This window comes from Ixodes scapularis, unplaced genomic scaffold (genome assembly GCF_016920785.2).
Source record: "Ixodes scapularis isolate PalLabHiFi unplaced genomic scaffold, ASM1692078v2 PGA_scaffold4__175_contigs__length_147842914, whole genome shotgun sequence".
NCBI lineage: Eukaryota > Metazoa > Arthropoda > Arachnida > Ixodida > Ixodidae > Ixodes > Ixodes scapularis.
In genome coordinates, this window is record NW_024609879.1 from 93,993,774 (window position 1) to 94,011,946 (window position 18,173).

Genomic DNA, 18,173 nt, shown 5'->3' on the forward strand with positions numbered 1-18,173 from the left:
GCAATGCCGACAACAGCCAAACCATAACAATGTCGTGAACTCAGCGCGTGTCCTGTGCCTTGCCAACCCCAGCGCATGGCTATGATCAACATTGGCGGCATATAATCGGCTCCAGATCATGTGGCCGCTTGTTCTGGCTGCGAGTTGAGGGGGTGAACTCTGCTTGTTTTTCTTTATTTTTTTCTGCGACTTCGATTGCGTGTGGTGAAAAACCAACGGGTAATTCACAGGTCATTAACGTCAGGGTCCGTTCTAAGCGGTATTTGCGCAAAATACAAAAATCGTTGCATCACCCCTTTAGGCCGACGGTGACGCTGCTATACGCAGAAATGGGCGCCTAAGAGCTGCGCTCTAAAAAATGGCATGAGTGAGGAATCTGTGTTATGCAATATCTTGAGGCCATTTGTGTGGAAGAATTCTCTTTTGTGTTTTCGTGTGTTTCACTGCTTGTCTAAAGTTTGTTCAAATGAAGTTGAGAAAGAGGGGCACGTTAATCAGTTCTAAACATTATCAATATCAGTTACATGACAGCCACAGTTCCACTGTATATCATTTCTTGTTGTTAAAACACTGTTTTCTTTTCTCATATTCCCTGGTGCTTAAACTTTATGCGTTGTTCAAATTTTTCTGCTTCTTTCTGCAGGGGTTGTGGCGACTTCAAGACGCCTAGTTCTGATTGGCCGTTTGAAGGATAGTGGTACCATGATGATTTTTACGCAAGACTGGGGCAGAAGGCAAAAGTTCTTTACAGTGGAAGAGAAAAAACAAGAATAGCATCTTGCTGTCTGTCCTCGACGCTCCCTGTCCTTGTTTCTCTTCCAATGGAAAATTTCTTCTGCCCCAGTCTCGGGTTAAAATCACTGCAGTAAACTTTCACCAGCTCGCCTGCACACTGATCGTAATTATCTGAAGGCAGCTTGCTTTGAGGTCTACCCACTGTCCTTCAATCAGAGCTAATCTGAGCTCAACGTTCTGACGTCACCTCAACCCCCGCAAAAGAAGCAGACGAACTTGCACTCCTCAAAGACTTTGTCCTTCTGTGTTGATGTTCAGTTATCTGAGTTTGAGATGTTCTCTCTTCTTTTTTGTGTTCGTTCTACATATTTGTGTTTTTTCTTACGGGAGCGTGGTTTTTTTTTTTCATATTTACCTTTGTTTCGTTGTGTGCTCAATGTTCGCAGAAAAATTGTAGTGTACGCTTGGTGCATTCCCCAAAAAACGAAAGTGGAACTGCTGGAACTGCCCTAACACATATAATTTTTGCTCTATGTAACATTAATGTTTACCTTGTGTCAATTAGCGAGCTATGGACATGTGGTCTTTTTGTGAAGTGTGAGACTTCGTTGGGCAGCGCCGACGACAAGTTTTGGGAACGTAGCAGTGATGACAATGGGAACGACAGCACTGGTATGGATAACAGATATAGGAGAACAACAGGGAGGAGTTTCACTTGTCTCGCCCTTAATGTGAGCTTCCTAACTTGAATAACGCTTTGGCATCTCGTGCGCACACGTGCTGCTAAAGCATGCCGGAAGGCATCGAGCACGCAAATGAAAGCCAGGATTTCGAAAGGGGCACCCTGCAGTTCCCCCATGTTTGCTGTACAATATGCACCTTAGCATAATTTTTTTTCCACTTTGCTGACATGCAGTGTGAAAGGGTCGACTTACAATCGTGTAGATATGGCAACTAATTTATTGCCGGTGTTTTCTTTTGCTTACGGGGGCTGGAAGTTAGCGGTTGATTTACCTGCAGCCTTGTATAATACAAGAACCTAATTGTTAATGAGTCAGTTTTGTTTTCAGGATCAACAGCTGTTGACTTGGTTCAAAAGGCTCATTCACGCACTTGCACTGGCTTAAGCGTGGAACACATGAGCGGCGAAAGTGGGGGCCCCCCAGCGCTTGCTGCTAGGCGCACCGCCAGGCGCACCACACGGCTTTATTTGTGCCGATCAGATCTGGGCGACGCCGCACCGCACAGAAGTGACGTGGGGACGCCAGCACCGGTTGCTATAATGCTGCCTCGCAGCGTTTCGTTTTGTTTGCTCGTGTGTCTCCTGCTGTAGGACCGAGTTCTTGTCATCTCTTATGACTAAAGAACACAATTGGACGGCGGAGGCGTCTGTCAGGTTACCCCGGTACTGCATTTTACTAGAGCGAAAGTTTTGCAGTATATGCAAGATCACATGTGCATTCTGTCGACGAAAAATTGTTTGACATAATCTAAAGTTTTTTGAGCCAAACAAGGAATGATGCGCGTAAAAGATCGGAAATATATCAAAGCTGAAAAAGTTCCACAGCTCTCCGACAGATGGCATTAGTGTGCTCGCTCATCAAAAGAGATTTAAGAGGTTTCAAGGCACACAGTCATAGTCACTTGTAGGTGTGTGAATCAGTCTTTACTTCACACGTAGGTATTGAACAATATTTGTTTTGCATTTTCTTTGACAGGTGGACACCGTGTCCGCTGCTATGACCTGCAGGGGTTGCTACTTCGAAGACGCTCATGGCCTCCCCTTTTCTCCTAAATATCTGGAACAAGCCAAAACAGCTTCTCTAGGGGTGAAGGAAGGCAAGTCCTCACAGACCCATTTTGAAAAACAGCCGAAGTAAAACTTTAGATTAAGCTAATTGGTTCATGAAGGCACCAATATTAAAAGTGCAAGAAAACAGGTGGAGAATGCCTGTCCGTGTCATCTGCATCTTCTTCGTTCCTGTCTTTTTTATTTTAGCTTTTTAATACCATTGAAAAACAGGCCATCACTAATGAAAATGCAGTGAACGTGCAGTCGAGCTGTTCATAGTTTATCATATTGTGTTACACAAATTGAAGAAACGGACGTCTCAAACTCGGTTAAATAATTTGTTTTGTACAATCCTTAGATGCAAACAATGTAGTCACCACCACCTGCCCATGATGTGCTGCATCAGTAACACAAATCTCCAAATTCAGTTGCGCACCAGCGACCTAGCTGTGTTCGGAGATTTGTGCTTGTCCTATGTCCCCCTTGCTTCCTTTGTCCAGTGATTATTCTCGTTACTCTTGTCCTGCTCGACGCACCCTTGCATTAATTGCATTATCATCATAATGAGTTGTCCTTGGGTACTATAAAGTTTGTACAATTAGCCTAGCCAAAAAGATCCATCATTTCCTCTCGAATTTCTTTTGCTTGAAAATGCTGGAGCATAGCACGAACATGGATGGTCTCTCGCTCAGTGTAGCATGCACTAGTTAGTTTTCTTCTCCAGAGGTGGCGCCACTCATGAACCATCTCCAACAGATGAATGGTTTTTGATGAGCATGCCACATCGCCATCAGCATAGATAGAAAAAGCAGCACGCGTCGGTTTCACACAAGACAAGCATGAGCTTGTCGTCGCCTGCCAGAACTCGATTGGAGTGGCTGTGTCTTTCCTTTACTCCTCAGGAATCTAGCCAGGGTTCACTCGGTGTACTTAGCTTCTTTGGCCTGGCCATTGGGCCGGTTTCGTAATCAGGGTCGTGGGCTAGGCTTCTTGTGAATGTTGTCGGCTACCAGGTTGCGGTTTTTCACTTAGGGAGGCTCTAGTGAGGGTGGGCGTAACTGCTAGATCGGGGATCGCGGGATATGGACGCCATTTAATTGCTAATTTTGGCTGGGAGTCTACAGGGCAAAGTGTTGTTTTATTTCCTAACTCAGGTCATAAAAGCTCATTAATGTGCTTGAATAATTTATGCAAGGTATAAGTGATTACTTTTCTATAGCCACCAGTTTTGGTCCGATAGGCAGTGATGGAAGTGCTGCGCCAACTGCGCCAAATTGCGCCAAGGACGCAATCCTGCTACATGTAGCGCCAAATCGTCATTTTACCGAAGAATTGCGCCATGCCTGCGCCGAGATGAGATGCAGCAATAAAAAATAAAAATTGAAGTCTTATCAGAGCGCGTGGTGGTACTGCGGTATTCTCCGCGCCGCAACTGTTACGCAAACCGAAACGGCGAGGGCGCATTATCATCATCATCATCATTGAAAGGAGCAACGTTAGCAACATCTGAGACCAAAGCCGCAGAGACTAAGCGGAGAACCATCCCACTAAACAGCCTATTTAAAAAAAAAAAAAAAAAAAAGGTCGAGCTTGTGGATGTTTTTAATGTTGGCCCGCCCTGTTCCCGTGCGCTAGCTACCAGCGAAGTCAAAGCTAGCGCGAGCCCAATGCTCTGTGCATTCCTGACTCGCGCGTGGGCTCGTGCAGTGTCGGCACCGTTACGGGCTCCATGCGCGCGCTTGTAGCTTCGGCTGCGCTCGCACCGAAGCTGAAACAAAGTATAGATGAGTTGCACCAAACTCTGGATGTAGTGCTAGTAAAGCCTCACCGTCCTTTTCGGAGCATAAAGCACTGCGCGACTCGCGCGTCTGCGGTGTCTGCTGTGCGGGTGTCGCTTCTCTGCAGCGCGTCGGTGCATGCCAAGGAGCGCACTCAACGGGTTAACTCGCCGTGATCCGATCGTGACTTCGCCAGCACATCGAAAATTAATTGGAATTTTTGAAGCGAATATCAGATACCGCAATCTTTGAAGCTGCTGTCCGAAAGACAACTCTAATCTGAACTAAAACATTCCACAAGAGTGAGGGTCGTTAGATGCTGCTGCAGATACCTTAAGAGAAGTGCAGGCTGATAAAATTAAATATCCTGTACCATCAGAACTCAATGTGACATATTTAATTATATTTTTTTTTATCTGACGAGCAGGTAAACTTTATATCAAAATTTTTTTTTGCGTTTACTTTGTTGAATTTTATAGTCTTAAAAAGGCGACAGGCGCTGTGTTCCAATAATAGAGATGGGCTTCCTATAGCAATGCAGCATTATTTAATTTTCAAGTAATGTGCCAACATATGCCGGACCCTGCTCCAAAAGGGCCACTAACTGCTCCAAAACAACATTTTGCCTGCTACAAGGCCTGCTCCAAATGGTCAAATTGCACTTCCATCACTGGATAGGTTAAGTATTTGTTTAATGTGAAAAATGGTTGATTCCGCCATCTTGGACGCTGCTGCTTGTTTGGCAACCCTGCTTTCTCCTCTCAATGTTTGCAATTCCCGGAGCGAGAAGGAAGCGAGAAAGGCTATGCCAAGGCATTTGTTTCTTGCAATGGGAGGTGAGGAGAGGCGCATAGGGCTACAGAGTTGCAACATTGCGGGCATCTGCTCTCGTGCAGGAAACATTGGCTCATATTCTTTCCTAATCCTCTCCCTCAGGCGCCGCCATTAAATTGCAAACGCTCTCCAGGATATGAGTTGCGCCCACCATCACTAGAGCCCTATTCACAGTAAGTCACCCGCTCCTCCATCTATTTCAATGGTAACCAAGCTGTGGCTCGCGAGCCGCATGAAGCTCTTTGCGTTTTAAAGTGCGACTTGCCACTCCCTCCTCTTCCCCCCCCTCCCCCCCCCCCGGAATCCATTGAAATCGAAAGACAGGTTGCAGTTTGGTTGTCTTGTGCTACTGCTACCTTACGTGCAGTTTGACTGCTTTTGAACTCGGACAGATGGAAAGTAGTTAAGTATCGTTTATTGCGCTGAACAGAAGTTTGCCCCCCCCACCCCTTGGAAGTTTTATGGTTTTGTTTGCGGTTCTTAGGCCGGGTCAGCCTGGCCACCCCTGATCTATTTAGTAATTGCAACATGTCCATAGGCTTTGTAATTCACTGGCATTTACACACTTCATAACATAACATAAGCCGTGTACGCGGGATAAAACACTCAACCAGCTGAGTACTTTTTTTTTCAATTTTTTACTACAGGTTTGATTACAAGGAGTGTTCTTCCCCCTGCCACTCTGCCTCGTTTTACCTTTCGCTGCAAATTCTCTCCTCCGCCAACGTGCAAGCATGCGCCTTGGGCCCTTGGATTCTCTGTGCACTGTTCGGTCGCATTAGCACAGAATGTATGTAAGGATCGGTGCAGTTAAAATGTAACAAATTTTGCAAAAAAATTTAATTTTGGGTTTTATGGTTGTTTATTATCTTTTAATTTTTGATGTTTTATGTATCAAAATAATCAGCACCGGTTGTTATCATGAAATTAGTCAAATACATACTTGAGGACCTCTATACTGCTTTTCACCTTCGGTCCGAGCGCAGCCGATGTTATGAGCCAAAGGGCCAATCAAACAGTGCAAAAAGAGCAACGTGATGGCGTGTTCTCTGCGCTTGATAGGACTAGCCGGCAAAGGAGCACGCACAGAGAGACGGCGAATGGCGGCTGGTTCTATCAACAGCAGAGAGCATGTCATGGCGTTGTGCCTCTTTCGCTGTTTGATTGGCCCTTCGGCTCATAACATTGGCCGCGCTCGGATCGGAGCTGAAACAAACTATAGGCAATTCAGAATGGTATGAATTTGAGCTATATTTTTGTGCATGGTTCAAGTTGTGACATCGCCCGCAATTAGGTTTACATTGACAAGCAATTGCCTAACTGTCTTCTCTCCATTGCAGTCTTCTTTGGCTTCAAATTCTCACATAAATTTATGTGAGAATTCGGTATTCTAAACTATATGCATACCGAATTCGGTTGGGATAGGACAATATTAAGAAGTGAAATTCTTTTGCACAAACTGTAAATGTGTTCAAATGTTACCATAGATTTGTAGCTATACACTTCCACGGTGTGGAAAATAATATTTTGTTCATACATGTATGAACAAAATATTTCCACATTCACAGTTTGTGCACAAGAATTTTATTTCTTAATATTGTGCTATCCCAACCGAATTCGGTATGCCTATAGTTTATAACATGTAGAATGCAAGTAAGTATCTAGGCAGCAGCGTATCAGACTGACGAGTTGCTCGCCCATGGGTTGGTCTAACGAGCCAGGACATCCCGTAAAGGAGGGGGGGGGGGACGACAGGAACGTCTGTGCCAGAGTCTACCTTGAACTGGAGGAGCGAGCCGTTAACGTGCACAACGACGTAGCGGCCGGGAGCTTGCGACGGTTCCACGGGGTGCAAATGGTTATGGCCGAGGCACTTCGTTTTGGAGCGGCAAACGGACGCGAAATGCTGCTACTCTAGTATCCTTTTCAATGTTCGCTAGCACCTCTGCTTGCATCAATTCGTTAGTAATTGAATGTCGCCTAGACATGAAAACTTCGCAATGCCAAATCCTTCCTGGGCCTCCACTTGCTACAGAGGTGAAGGACTGACCATGCAGGGCACAAAATGTGCTGTGCACAGCAAATACACCTCGAAAGGCATAAGCATTTCAGCATACGCATATGTTCTGAATGACGACATGAACCATGCAAACAGTATGGCTTATCTCGTTGCCTTCTCGCTGTCATCTCCTCTCCTGTTTTGCTTTCGGGAGATCTGGGACGGACATCAGCAGTAGCGCCCTTGAGTTGGGCCTTAAGCCAGCAGAGCGTGTGAGTAACCATGTACGTACACACGTCATGTGCGTGCTCTAAGGCTTTGTCCAAGGATGTCAGTAGAGGGAGTGGCTTTCGCCCAACAGTAAATGTGTTTTAGCGGACCTCCCTTTCCCTCCAGTAAGGGCTGAGTGCAGCACAAGCCGTGCCCTGTTTGGACAGCCCTTGACTCAAGCTGGTGTGATGCAGTCATGTTGCCACTCTTGCATTGATCACTTCACTCATAGAAAGCGAAGAAATACCTGTATGGGGACTGCATTCTTTCGCTGCAAACAATATTTTTCTTTTCCTGGTGCATGGTTAGCCAACAGCTAGTCTTGAAAAAATAGACTTTTAGTATAGGATTGGATATTGCGAGACATATCCTCTTATGTGCCTATAGGCCAATGTGGTGTTCACAAACAAGCCGGTATTTGCCTGCACCGGGTGTGGGCAGTACACTTGTGCAGAAACAAGGTTTGTGTGAAGCGTCTGTGCATGCTCCAAGCTGACAGCAGTGCCACTGTGGCAGCATGACACCATGGCTGCAAGCTGGTGTATATGCTTGTAAGGGCATAGAAATATTTCTGCTCCGAAGCTATATTCATTATTGCACTCCTTGCGATACCAGCTCCCTGGCCATGCCTTTGGTAAACAGAAATAGAAACTTTGGAGTTTCAAGAATTGATATTGCTCTCTATAAAAGCCATAGCAAGAGATGTGTGATGAATAGCATGCAAGTGTTGAAAATGTCATTGTCTACATTTACATATATAGTGCATGGGGCATTTTAGAACATGTTGCCACATCAGTCTCTGCAAATGCAATTTTATGTGCTACATGTTTCCAGCAGGACCCACCTCAGACACCACCGACAAAGAGAAGGGCTTGTGAAAGTCTCCTCCGCAGTGAGAGCACAAACACCAATGCCGTTTTTGTCTTTACCCTGATCACGAGACAGGAAAGGACACTCTTGGAGGAAAGAGTTTGCAGTCAAAACCGTATATAACGAACAGCGGGAAACGCTGCAATCAGTTCGATATAGCAAGTAGTTTGATATAGCTAAAAACATTTACATCGAACTTCCGCGATGAGTTCGTTGTAAGGCGAAGGGCTTGTTTTTTTTTTCTCATCTCTTCAGTTCTGCCTTGTAACACGGTGCTGGAAAGATTTCTTCTTCTTTTTTTTTTTTGCATACGTGCAGAGTTTGTAAGCTTTGGGATGAAAACATTTTTTTTTCTGTGCGTGCTTGCAGAGTGTATTTTTTTAGCTTCTCCCCTTCTAAATCGCTGATTCGCTCAATTTTGTTTGGAACTTGAGCTTTTGGAATTTTCTGTCTTTCATACTTCTTTTTTTGGGAAGGGACAAGCTAGAAGGCGATTGTCTGCGCGTTTTTGGAAGCCTTCCCGGGGGAAAAAGTTTGATATAGACAATATGTTGTTTGTTATAAAACATACTTTTTACATACATTTTTATTTAAATTTTCCATGAGTTTGATATCGACGATAATTCGCTGTACGTGGGTTCGTTATAAACGGGTTTTACTGTATATTAAAGCACAGCACTTCTAGGAGAGCATTCAAACATGTAACCAACTTGATGAGTCTCGGTATAATTCATAACGGACAGCGGCAGTAACAGTGGTAGACTTGTGGAAAAGCGACCATATGAGCAGATCTATGTTTGCATTGGACGAGGTACCAACTTGAGGGACACCCGTCTAATACCACATTGAGACCCCTTTTGTACTCAATTCAAGCTCCTTCATCTTTGAGGTTATATATTTGTGAGCAGAACTCGTATGTTTGCAGAACCAATCTGATACTTTTTTTTTTACGAAAAGTAGGAAAGACTATGGTGTTTCTTGCAAATCTCTTTGTGTCCTTAATTAATATAAAAGTTGGCACTTGGCAAAAGCATGACGAGTGCTTTTGTCAAATGTGACAAAAATCACTCTAAAATTGTCGTTATATTATTTTAAACACAAATCTGTTGTAATCTGCTTTTTTGCAAATGCTGACCTCAAGGTTCCCTTCATTGAGCCTGAGTACTGCATGAAGGTGTGCGTTACCTTTCTAACTATTGCAGCCCCAGACGTAAGTGCAGTGTCACAGGTAACACACGCAAGAGGGCATTGGTTTGCCGTTTTCCAAATATATTTTTCTGCAACGTCCCCCTCTTCCTATTTTTTTTTTAACTTGAAGAAATGTTTTATTGTAAGGTGTTAGACAAACCTGAGTAATTTCGCTGTGAGCTTGGGGATCTTGAAATGCTGAACTATGGGGCAATGAATTTTTTACTTTTTCTGGGAAATGTGAATTTTGTGTTCATTTATTGTTTTTTTCATTGATAAATCGTTTTATTGTGAAGTTGTCAAACTCTAATACTTCCGCAACTATACATTGCTTCTTGCTAGTAAAGGTAGACAAATGTAAAAGCTGCTATACAAGTATCCATGAATAAAGTATGACATAAGTAAAAAAGAATTATGTATTTGTACCGTGAGAGCCAATAAAAGTATAAATCCACTTAAGAATTACGATTTTCTCAAATCAATAGCATGAAGTAAAAGGCAAACTTGATTGTCCGATACAGAGTTTGACCGTATATGAATGCTAGTCCTGTTTGTTTTATTTGCGTCTGTTTTTTCTGAGTACTCCTCTTACTAATACTTTTGCTACAACATTCCTTTGGTGCCTGTGTCAGTCTGCCATGTTTGGGTTGTTAAAAAACGGTCAAATGTTTACATGACACCAGTGGCAGTGCCTTCAATTTCTTCTCTTCTCAAACTTGCAGGTCGACTTTGGCAACAATCGCAAGATGCAGCAAATGGCACATTGCTGCTTTGCAGAGAAGCTTCTTCTCACTGGCCAACTTAACTTTCAGGAGCATGCATTCTCTGTGCAGTGTTCTTGCTCACACCAGTCCAGCATCACTGAATCGAAATGAGTGTCTTAGTGCGTAAAATGGATCTCAGTTATTTTGATAAGAACAAGCAGTCAACCTACCTGATCGCATTCACCACCACTCCGTTTGTGGAAACCAAACCGGTGTGATGTGGTTATCTTGAAAGGCTTGCTCTTGCCTGGTGTCTGAGACTACAAGATGTCAGTAATCGTGCATCCTTCCACTGGACACAGTGCTTGCATACTCTAGTGTGTGATTTTCTATTGATGTACAGTGACATTGACTCTACAGTGACATTTTGTAGAACATTATTGCAATGGACAGACATTACAGACTACATGGTACCTTTACTGCAGCCTTATATTTCATAGCAATACTGAGGCCCAGAAATTAGCCTCACGTTTTGTTGTTCACGGCCGTTAGGATGCCAGATGAGCTGATTCGATGAAGGTTAAAGTGCAGGTGAAATGTTTCTGCATGAATGGGCTACGGTTATCAATTTTTCTTTCACTTAAAGTGTGATATCACTTTAATGTGACTCCTTTCCTTAATACTTTAATTGTTCTTATTTGCCGGGTTTGTTTTCTTTGATTGGAAGCGAACTGGTCATGGGACGCTTGTTTCTGTTTGCCACTTTCTTTGCCAAGCTTGTCTAATGTTTGTGTATTGGCATTGGACTTTCTTTGTCGTTCACTTTCCTTGTCTTGCTTCTCTAACCTCCTCAACAGTGCCGGCGGATGCAGCCTTCCGGGATCATTGGGACAGTGAGAGCGACTCCTTTTCCCCAAGAAGCGAACTGGTTGGGTCGCAACCCACGACGCGGCCACGATATAAGGGCATGTACCACTGCGAGTTCTGCCCTTACTCCAGTTGTCAACCGGGTAATGTCACCGATCACGAAAGGATACACACGGGAGAGAAGCCTTTCCACTGCCCTGTCTGCGAGAAAGCGTTTGCTCGAATCTGTAACTTACAGATTCACATGAGGACCCACACAGGGGAGAAACCATTCCGTTGCGAGGTTTGCCAGAAGGCGTTCACCAGAAGTCATCACCTGATGATTCACAAAAGAGTTCATACGGGCGAGAAACCGTACCAGTGTGGCACCTGTGAGAAGGAATTTTCACATAGATCCAGCTTGTTGCATCACGAGAGAAGTCACAGTAAGGAGCGGCCTTAGAAGTGTATAGCCTGTGGGAAAATGCATAAACCGAGTTGCTATCTAAATTGCCATCGGAAAAAAACACACAAGTGAGGGACCTGCGTTATGCAATATCTGGAGGTATGAAAGTACTCCTTCACGTTTTACCGTGCACTTTACTGTCTGTCTGTGATCTGTTCAAATGAAGTTAAGGAATACAGGCATATTTATCAGTTCTAAACATTATCAGTTACAATTAGGCAACAGGACAGTACAGCTATGTAGAATGTTTAATACAGTTTAGCAGCTTTTAACTTCAGGATGTTTGTCTTAGGATGATGGACAAGCTACTTTTAACTGTTCCTTTTGAGTGGATAAAGATCAAGTGGTTAATTATGCACCTTGAATCCTATGTATGGATTTCAGAGATGACATTTTGAAATGTGGTTCCTTTGAAGTTTTCTGGATTTGCATGCATTTTAACCTAGCTTTTTTCACTTCACTCTAGTTTGAATTTTGTTCCTGAGATTGTAAAAAGAAGTGTGACGGGTACTGTACTCCTTGATTTTTTGTGAATTCATTGAATTGCAAATAAACTACTTTCCCCTACAAGGCATTGCCTTGCTGTTGATGAGCATTCTGCAATCAACAAGCTATACCACGTAAGTTTTGGTTTCAACCTTCCTTGCACTTGATCTGTGACAGCTGACAATTGGAGTATTCTTCAGTGATGTCACGGCTGAACCATTTGCGACAAATTCTGAAAAGTCCTTGTTCTGCTACAATTTGCAAAGTGTTTCAGAATTAGCATTCACATTTTTTATGGTTACTTTTTCCTTGCATTTGAATTATTTCATTAATGAAACAAACTATATGAACTTTACATATAAATTTTTCAAATGTGATGTCTCCCATTCATGCAAGTTTCAACTCTTGCATAGCATGCAAGTGTTGAAAATGTCATTGTCTACATTTACATACATAGTGCATGGTGCATATTAGAACATGTTGCCACATCAGTGTCTGCAAATGCAATTTGATGTGCTACATGTTTCCAGCAGGACCCACCTCAGACACCACCGACTAAGAGAAGGGCTTGTGGAAGTCTCCCCAGCAGTGAGAGGACAAACACCATTGCTGTTTTTGTCCTTACCCTCATCATGAGACAGGAAAGAACATACTTGGAAGAAAGAATATACATTAAAGCACAGCACTTCTAGGAGAGCATTCGAACATGTAACCAACTTGATGAGTCTCGGTACAATTCATAAGGGACAGCGGCAGTAACAGTGGTAGACCCGTGGAAGAGCGACAATATGAGCAGATCTATGTTTGCATCGGACGAGGTACCAACTTGAGGGACACCCATCTAATACCACCTGGAGACCCCATTTGTACTCAATTCAAGCTCCTTCATATATCTTTGAGGTTGTATATTTGTGAGCAGAACTTCTTGAATAGATGTTTGCAGAACCAATCTGAGACTTTTTTTTTACGAAAAGTAGGCGAGGTTATGGTGTTTCTTGCAAAGCGGTTTTTGTCTTTAATTAATATAAAAGTTGGCACTTGGCAAACGCACGGCGAGTGCTTTTGTCAAATGTGACAAAAATTGCTCTAAAATTGTTATATTATTTTAAACACAAATCTGTTGCAAAGGGCTTTTTTGCAAATGCTAACCTCAAGGTTTCCCTCATTGATCCTGAGTACTGCATAAAAGTGTGTGCTACCTTTCTAACTATTACAACCCCAGACGCAAGTGCGGTGTCATAGGTAATACACGCAAGAGAACATTGGTTTGTTGTTTTTTGAAGACTTGCATTGAAATGTAGAGTAAATTTTTTATTCCAAATATATTTTTCTGCAACGTCGTCCTCTTCCTATTTTTTTTTTTAAACTTTGAGAAATGTTTTATTGTAAGGTGTTAGCAAACCTGAGTAGTTTTACTGTGAGCTTGGGCATCTTGAAATGCTGAAATATGGGGCAATGAATTTTTTATTTTTTCTTGGAAATGTGAATTTTGTGTTCATTTGTTTTTTTCATTGATAAATTGTTTTATTGTGCAGTTGTCAAACTAATAATTCTAGAACGCTACATTGCTTCTTGCTACAAAAGGTAGACAAATGTAAAAGCTGTAATACAAGTATCTATGAATAAAGTATGACATAAGTAAAAAAGAATTAACTATTTGTACTGTAAAAGCCAATAAAAGTATAACCCCACCCTAATCCCACTTAAAAATCAAGATTTTCTCAAATCAATAGCATGAAGTAATAGGCGAACTTGATTGTCCGATACAGAGTTCAGCCGTGTATGAATACTAGTCCTGTTTGTTTTATTTGCGACTGTTGTGTCTTAGTAATCCTGTTACCGATACTTTTGCTACAACATCCCTTTGGTGTCTGTGTCAGTCTGCCATGTTTGAGGTGTTAACAAACGGTCAAATGTTTACATGACACCAGCGACAGTGCCTTCAATTTTTTCTCTTCTTAAACTTGCAGGTCGACTCTGGCAGCCATTGCAAGATGCACCAAATGGCACACTGCTGCTTTGCAGAGAAGCTTCTTCTCACTGCCCAACTTAACTTTCAGAAGCATGCATTCTCTGGGCAGTGTTCTTGCTCACGCCAGTCCAGCATCATTGAATCAAAATGAGTGTCTTAGCGCATAAAATGGATCTCAGTTATTTTGATAAGAACAAGCAGTCAACCTACCTGATCGCATTCACCACCACTCGACTTGTGCAAAACAAAACCAGTGTGATGTGCTTGTCTTGAAACGCTTGCTCTTGCCTGGTGTCTGAGACTACAAGATGTCAGTAATTGTGCATCCTTCTACTGGACACAGTGCTTGCATACTCTAGTGTGCGATTTTTTATTGATTGGCTCTACAGTGACATTTTGTAGAACATTATTGGCTCTACAGTGACATTTTGTAGAACATTATTGCAATGGCAGACATTGCAGGCTACATGGTACGGTACATTCATTGCAGCCTTATAATTCATAGCAATACTGAGGCCCAGAAATTAGCTTAGGTTTTTGTTGCTTATGGCTATTAGGATGACAGATGAGCTGATTCGATGAAGGTTAATGTGCATATGAAACGTGACACCTTACCTTAACGTAATGTAATGTAACGTAACGTAATATGACACCTTTCCTTAATACTTTAATTGTTCTTATTTGTCGAGTTTGTTTTTTTTTGTTTGGAAGTGAACTGGTGTTGGGGCGTTTGTTTCTGTTCGCTACTTTCTTTGCCGAGCTTGTCCAGTGTTTGTGTATTGGCATTAGACTTCCTTTGACGTTGACTTTCCTTGTCTTGCTCCTCTGACCTCCTCAACAGTGCCGGCTAATGCGGCCTTCCAGGACGATGGGGGCAGCGAGAGCAACTCGTTTTCCTCAAGAAGCGAACTGGTAGAGTCGCAACCCACGACGCGGCCACGATATAAGGGCATGTACCACTGCGAGTTCTGCCCTTACTCCAGTTGTCATCCGGGTCATGTCACCGATCATGAAAGGGTACACACGGGAGAGAAGCCTTTCCACTGCCCTGTCTGCGAGAAAGCGTTTGCTCGAATCTGTAACTTACAGAATCACATGAGGACCCACACAGGGGAGAAACCATTCCGTTGCGAGGTTTGCCAGAAGGCGTTCACCAGAAGTCATCACCTGATGATTCACAAAAGAGTTCATACGGGCGAGAAACCGTACCAGTGTGGCACCTGTGAGAAAGAATTTTCACATAGATCCAGCTTGTTGCATCACGAGAGAAGTCACAGTAAGGAGCGGCCTTAGAAGTGTATAGCCTGTGGGATAATGCATAAACCGAGTTGCTATCTAAATTGCCATCGGAAAAAAACACACAAGTGAGGGACCTGCGTTATGCAATATCTGGAGGTATGAAAGTACTCCTTCACGTTTTACCGTGCACTTTACTGTCTGTCTGTGATCTGTTCAAATGAAGTTAAGGAATACAGGCATATTTATCAGTTCTAAACATTATCAGTTACAATTAGGCAACAGGACAGTACAGCTATGTAGAATGTTTAATACAGTTTAGCAGCTTTTAACTTCAGGATGTTTGTCTTAGGATGATGGACAAGCTACTTTTAACTGTTCCTTTTGAGTGGATAAAGATCAAGTGGTTAATTATGCACCTTGAATCCTATGTATGGATTTCAGAGATGACATTTTGAAATGTGGTTCCTTTGAAGTTTTCTGGATTTGCATGCATTTTAACCTAGCTTTTTTCACTTCACTCTAGTTTGAATTTTGTTCCTGAGATTGTAAAAAGAAGTGTGACGGGTACTGTACTCCTTGATTTTTTGTGAATTCATTGAATTGCAAATAAACTACTTTCCCCTACAAGGCATTGCCTTGCTGTTGATGAGCATTCTGCAATCAACAAGCTATACCACGTAAGCTTTGGTTTCAACCTTCCTTGCACTTGATCTGTGACAGCTGACAATTGGAGTATTCTTCAGTGATGTCACGGCTGAACCATTTGCGACAAATTCTGAAAAAGTCCTTGTTCTGCTACAATTGGCAAAATGTTTCAAAATTTGCATCCACATTTTTTATGGTTAATTTTTTCTTTGCATTTGGATCATTGATGAAACAAACTGTATGAACTTTATATATACATTTTTTCAGATGTTAAGTCTCCCATTCAGGAGACATCAGTGATGCCAAGTTTAATTCCTGCCAACTTCACATCACTGATGATGTCCTCTGTATGGTAGACACAAGGTCTGATTAAAAAATGTATGCAGGCATACCTTGAAACCTCCAAAATAAAAAGAAAATTAGATGGTTACATATACCTTGGGGTATTAACTTTGACAAAATATAATAAACATATTTTTTTAAGTATATTGTGCAGATATCCACAAATGATATAAAAGAAGTGAGAGGGTGCAGGCAAGCTGGTGAGGAAAGTTCATACCTGTGAACACTGCCCTTTTTTTTATCTTCTCCAAGGCTTCGCATTTTGTCATTATGATGTTTCATGAAAAATGATTATCTCTTGGATATCCAGTGGATATCGTGAAATGATGTTGGGCATTTTGACCATTTGGGTACACATCCTCTGAATGTGATGTGATGTATATTCGGTGTAGGACAAAATGGTACCAAGTAATATGTTGGCACCTGGGGTGCTCTGAAATTTTAGTGAACTGATACAGTGTAGCTTTATTAAACGCATCTGTAATGTGGTATATTTTAATGTACTATTTAAGGTTGCTGTGATATATTTTAGCAAACAACTAAAGAAGCCCAAAACTTGGTTTAAAGTCTATTATCGCTCTACTCGGCTCTAAGGCTCCTATTCGCATAAGTCTGAGCACTTGTAACTGAGGTGGAGCTTGAAAGCCGCTACACAAATACACACACTACAAGGGCAATGTCGCAATTCACTCTGCACTTGATTTGATTAACGGGTAAAAACATACACAAGTCGACGAGCGCAATTAGTAGTTTTGTTTTCAGCACTGCTTGATTGGTCCTATAAGCTCGTAGCGTCGGCTGTCGCTTTAGTAAACCATAGTATAGCGCAATGGCCCTGCAAGCAAACGCAAGCAGATGGTGAATCATACATTATCATGCACATACTACATAGTGTCTGTGATGATGCACATCGCTACTGCGTGATGCATGTTAAACACCCCAGGTTAGCGGTGATACTGCGTTCAAAATTTCTTATCTACAGCATAAATCATGTTGCTGCTCCTCAAAGGCAGACCGATCCTTATGCTGTATGAACACAAACATCAATTTCTCGTGTGCTAACGTGTTATGGAACATTTTTTCTTGCTGATAATGTCAAATATTGTAAACACATTATTTAGCATCTGTACTTGTATATTATTTCTGTAGTTTACTTTTTATTTTTTGCTGGACTCATGCAGTTATTGGCACACAATCTGTTTTGGATTGAGTATATAAGTATTACATTGGTTAGCGTTTCATAACCCCTTGTTTTTTTCTCTTCGTTCCATATGCAGCAAGTACAAACAATCAACTAACCCTTGAAGAGCAAGCAAACTATGTCTCATTTCCTGGGACTATTTTGTACGGGACCACATTGTTTGGATCCCGCAGAATTCCCTTGATGGATTTGGAGCGATCCAAAAGTGCTCTGTATGGTCGTGTCTTTACTGCGGTAGATCCGAGCACGCGCTTGCACTCTCAAGAAGATACGAACAAAAGAACGCTCTAAAACCGCCAAGCGAATTCCGTGTAAGTACAATGATTTATGCAGCATCTAGCTAAGGTGATGACTTTTGACACAAGCACTTAGTTAATGATACAGCTAGAGTAAAAGGTCATGGGCTGTGCCATGGGAAAGTGGAGATAACCCGGAGAATATCTCAACTAAACTAGGGTTCTGCAAACCTATGTTATTGACACAGTTGTGAAGCTGTATAGCGCAAATTGGAGTACAACTTTCTATTTTTCCGGCATTGGCAGTGAAGTGGCGTGGCACATTTGTTAGGCTATGCGAAAATTATAAAACCTCGGGACATATGGTTATACCGGGATGTGAACTATGTTGTTACTAGCCTTCAACTTTTAAAGGACTTACTCTCTGCACCTGAATTTCACAAAACCAAAACTCTAACTAGAGTTGAACCACTGATCTCTATGACTATTTGCTGGATCGCGCATCCCCGCATCTGTGCTTGGTCGCTGCAGCACCACAGGAAAAAGGCGCAACCCGTCATATGCAAGTCT

General features: G+C 42.4%; 1 protein-coding gene, 1 long non-coding RNA gene and 1 pseudogene across 2 annotated transcripts; all 3 read left to right on the forward strand.

Annotated features, from left to right (window-relative positions):
* The first annotated feature begins 5,081 nt into the window (after positions 1-5,081).
* Positions 5,082-14,312, forward strand: LOC121837574. Its single transcript, XR_006078211.1, has 3 exons — positions 5,082-5,141; positions 5,242-5,312; positions 13,939-14,312. It is a non-coding gene; the product is annotated as an uncharacterized LOC121837574 (long non-coding RNA).
* LOC120839494 (zinc finger protein 2-like) lies at positions 10,464-12,094 on the forward strand. Its single transcript, XM_040209775.3, has one exon. The coding sequence runs from the start codon at positions 10,955-10,957 to the stop codon at positions 11,477-11,479; it is 525 nt and encodes a 174-aa protein (XP_040065709.1). The 5' UTR covers positions 10,464-10,954; the 3' UTR covers positions 11,480-12,094.
* A 274-nt stretch (positions 14,313-14,586) lies between the features above and the next one.
* LOC115319739 lies at positions 14,587-16,766 on the forward strand (annotated as a pseudogene).
* The last annotated feature ends 1,407 nt before the right edge of the window (positions 16,767-18,173 follow it).

Excerpts from the sequence above, each read along its gene's own strand:
- LOC120839494 (XM_040209775.3), top strand. The coding sequence starts at position 10,955 with ATGTTTGTGTATTGGCATTGGACTTTCTTTGTCGTTCACTTTCCTTGT.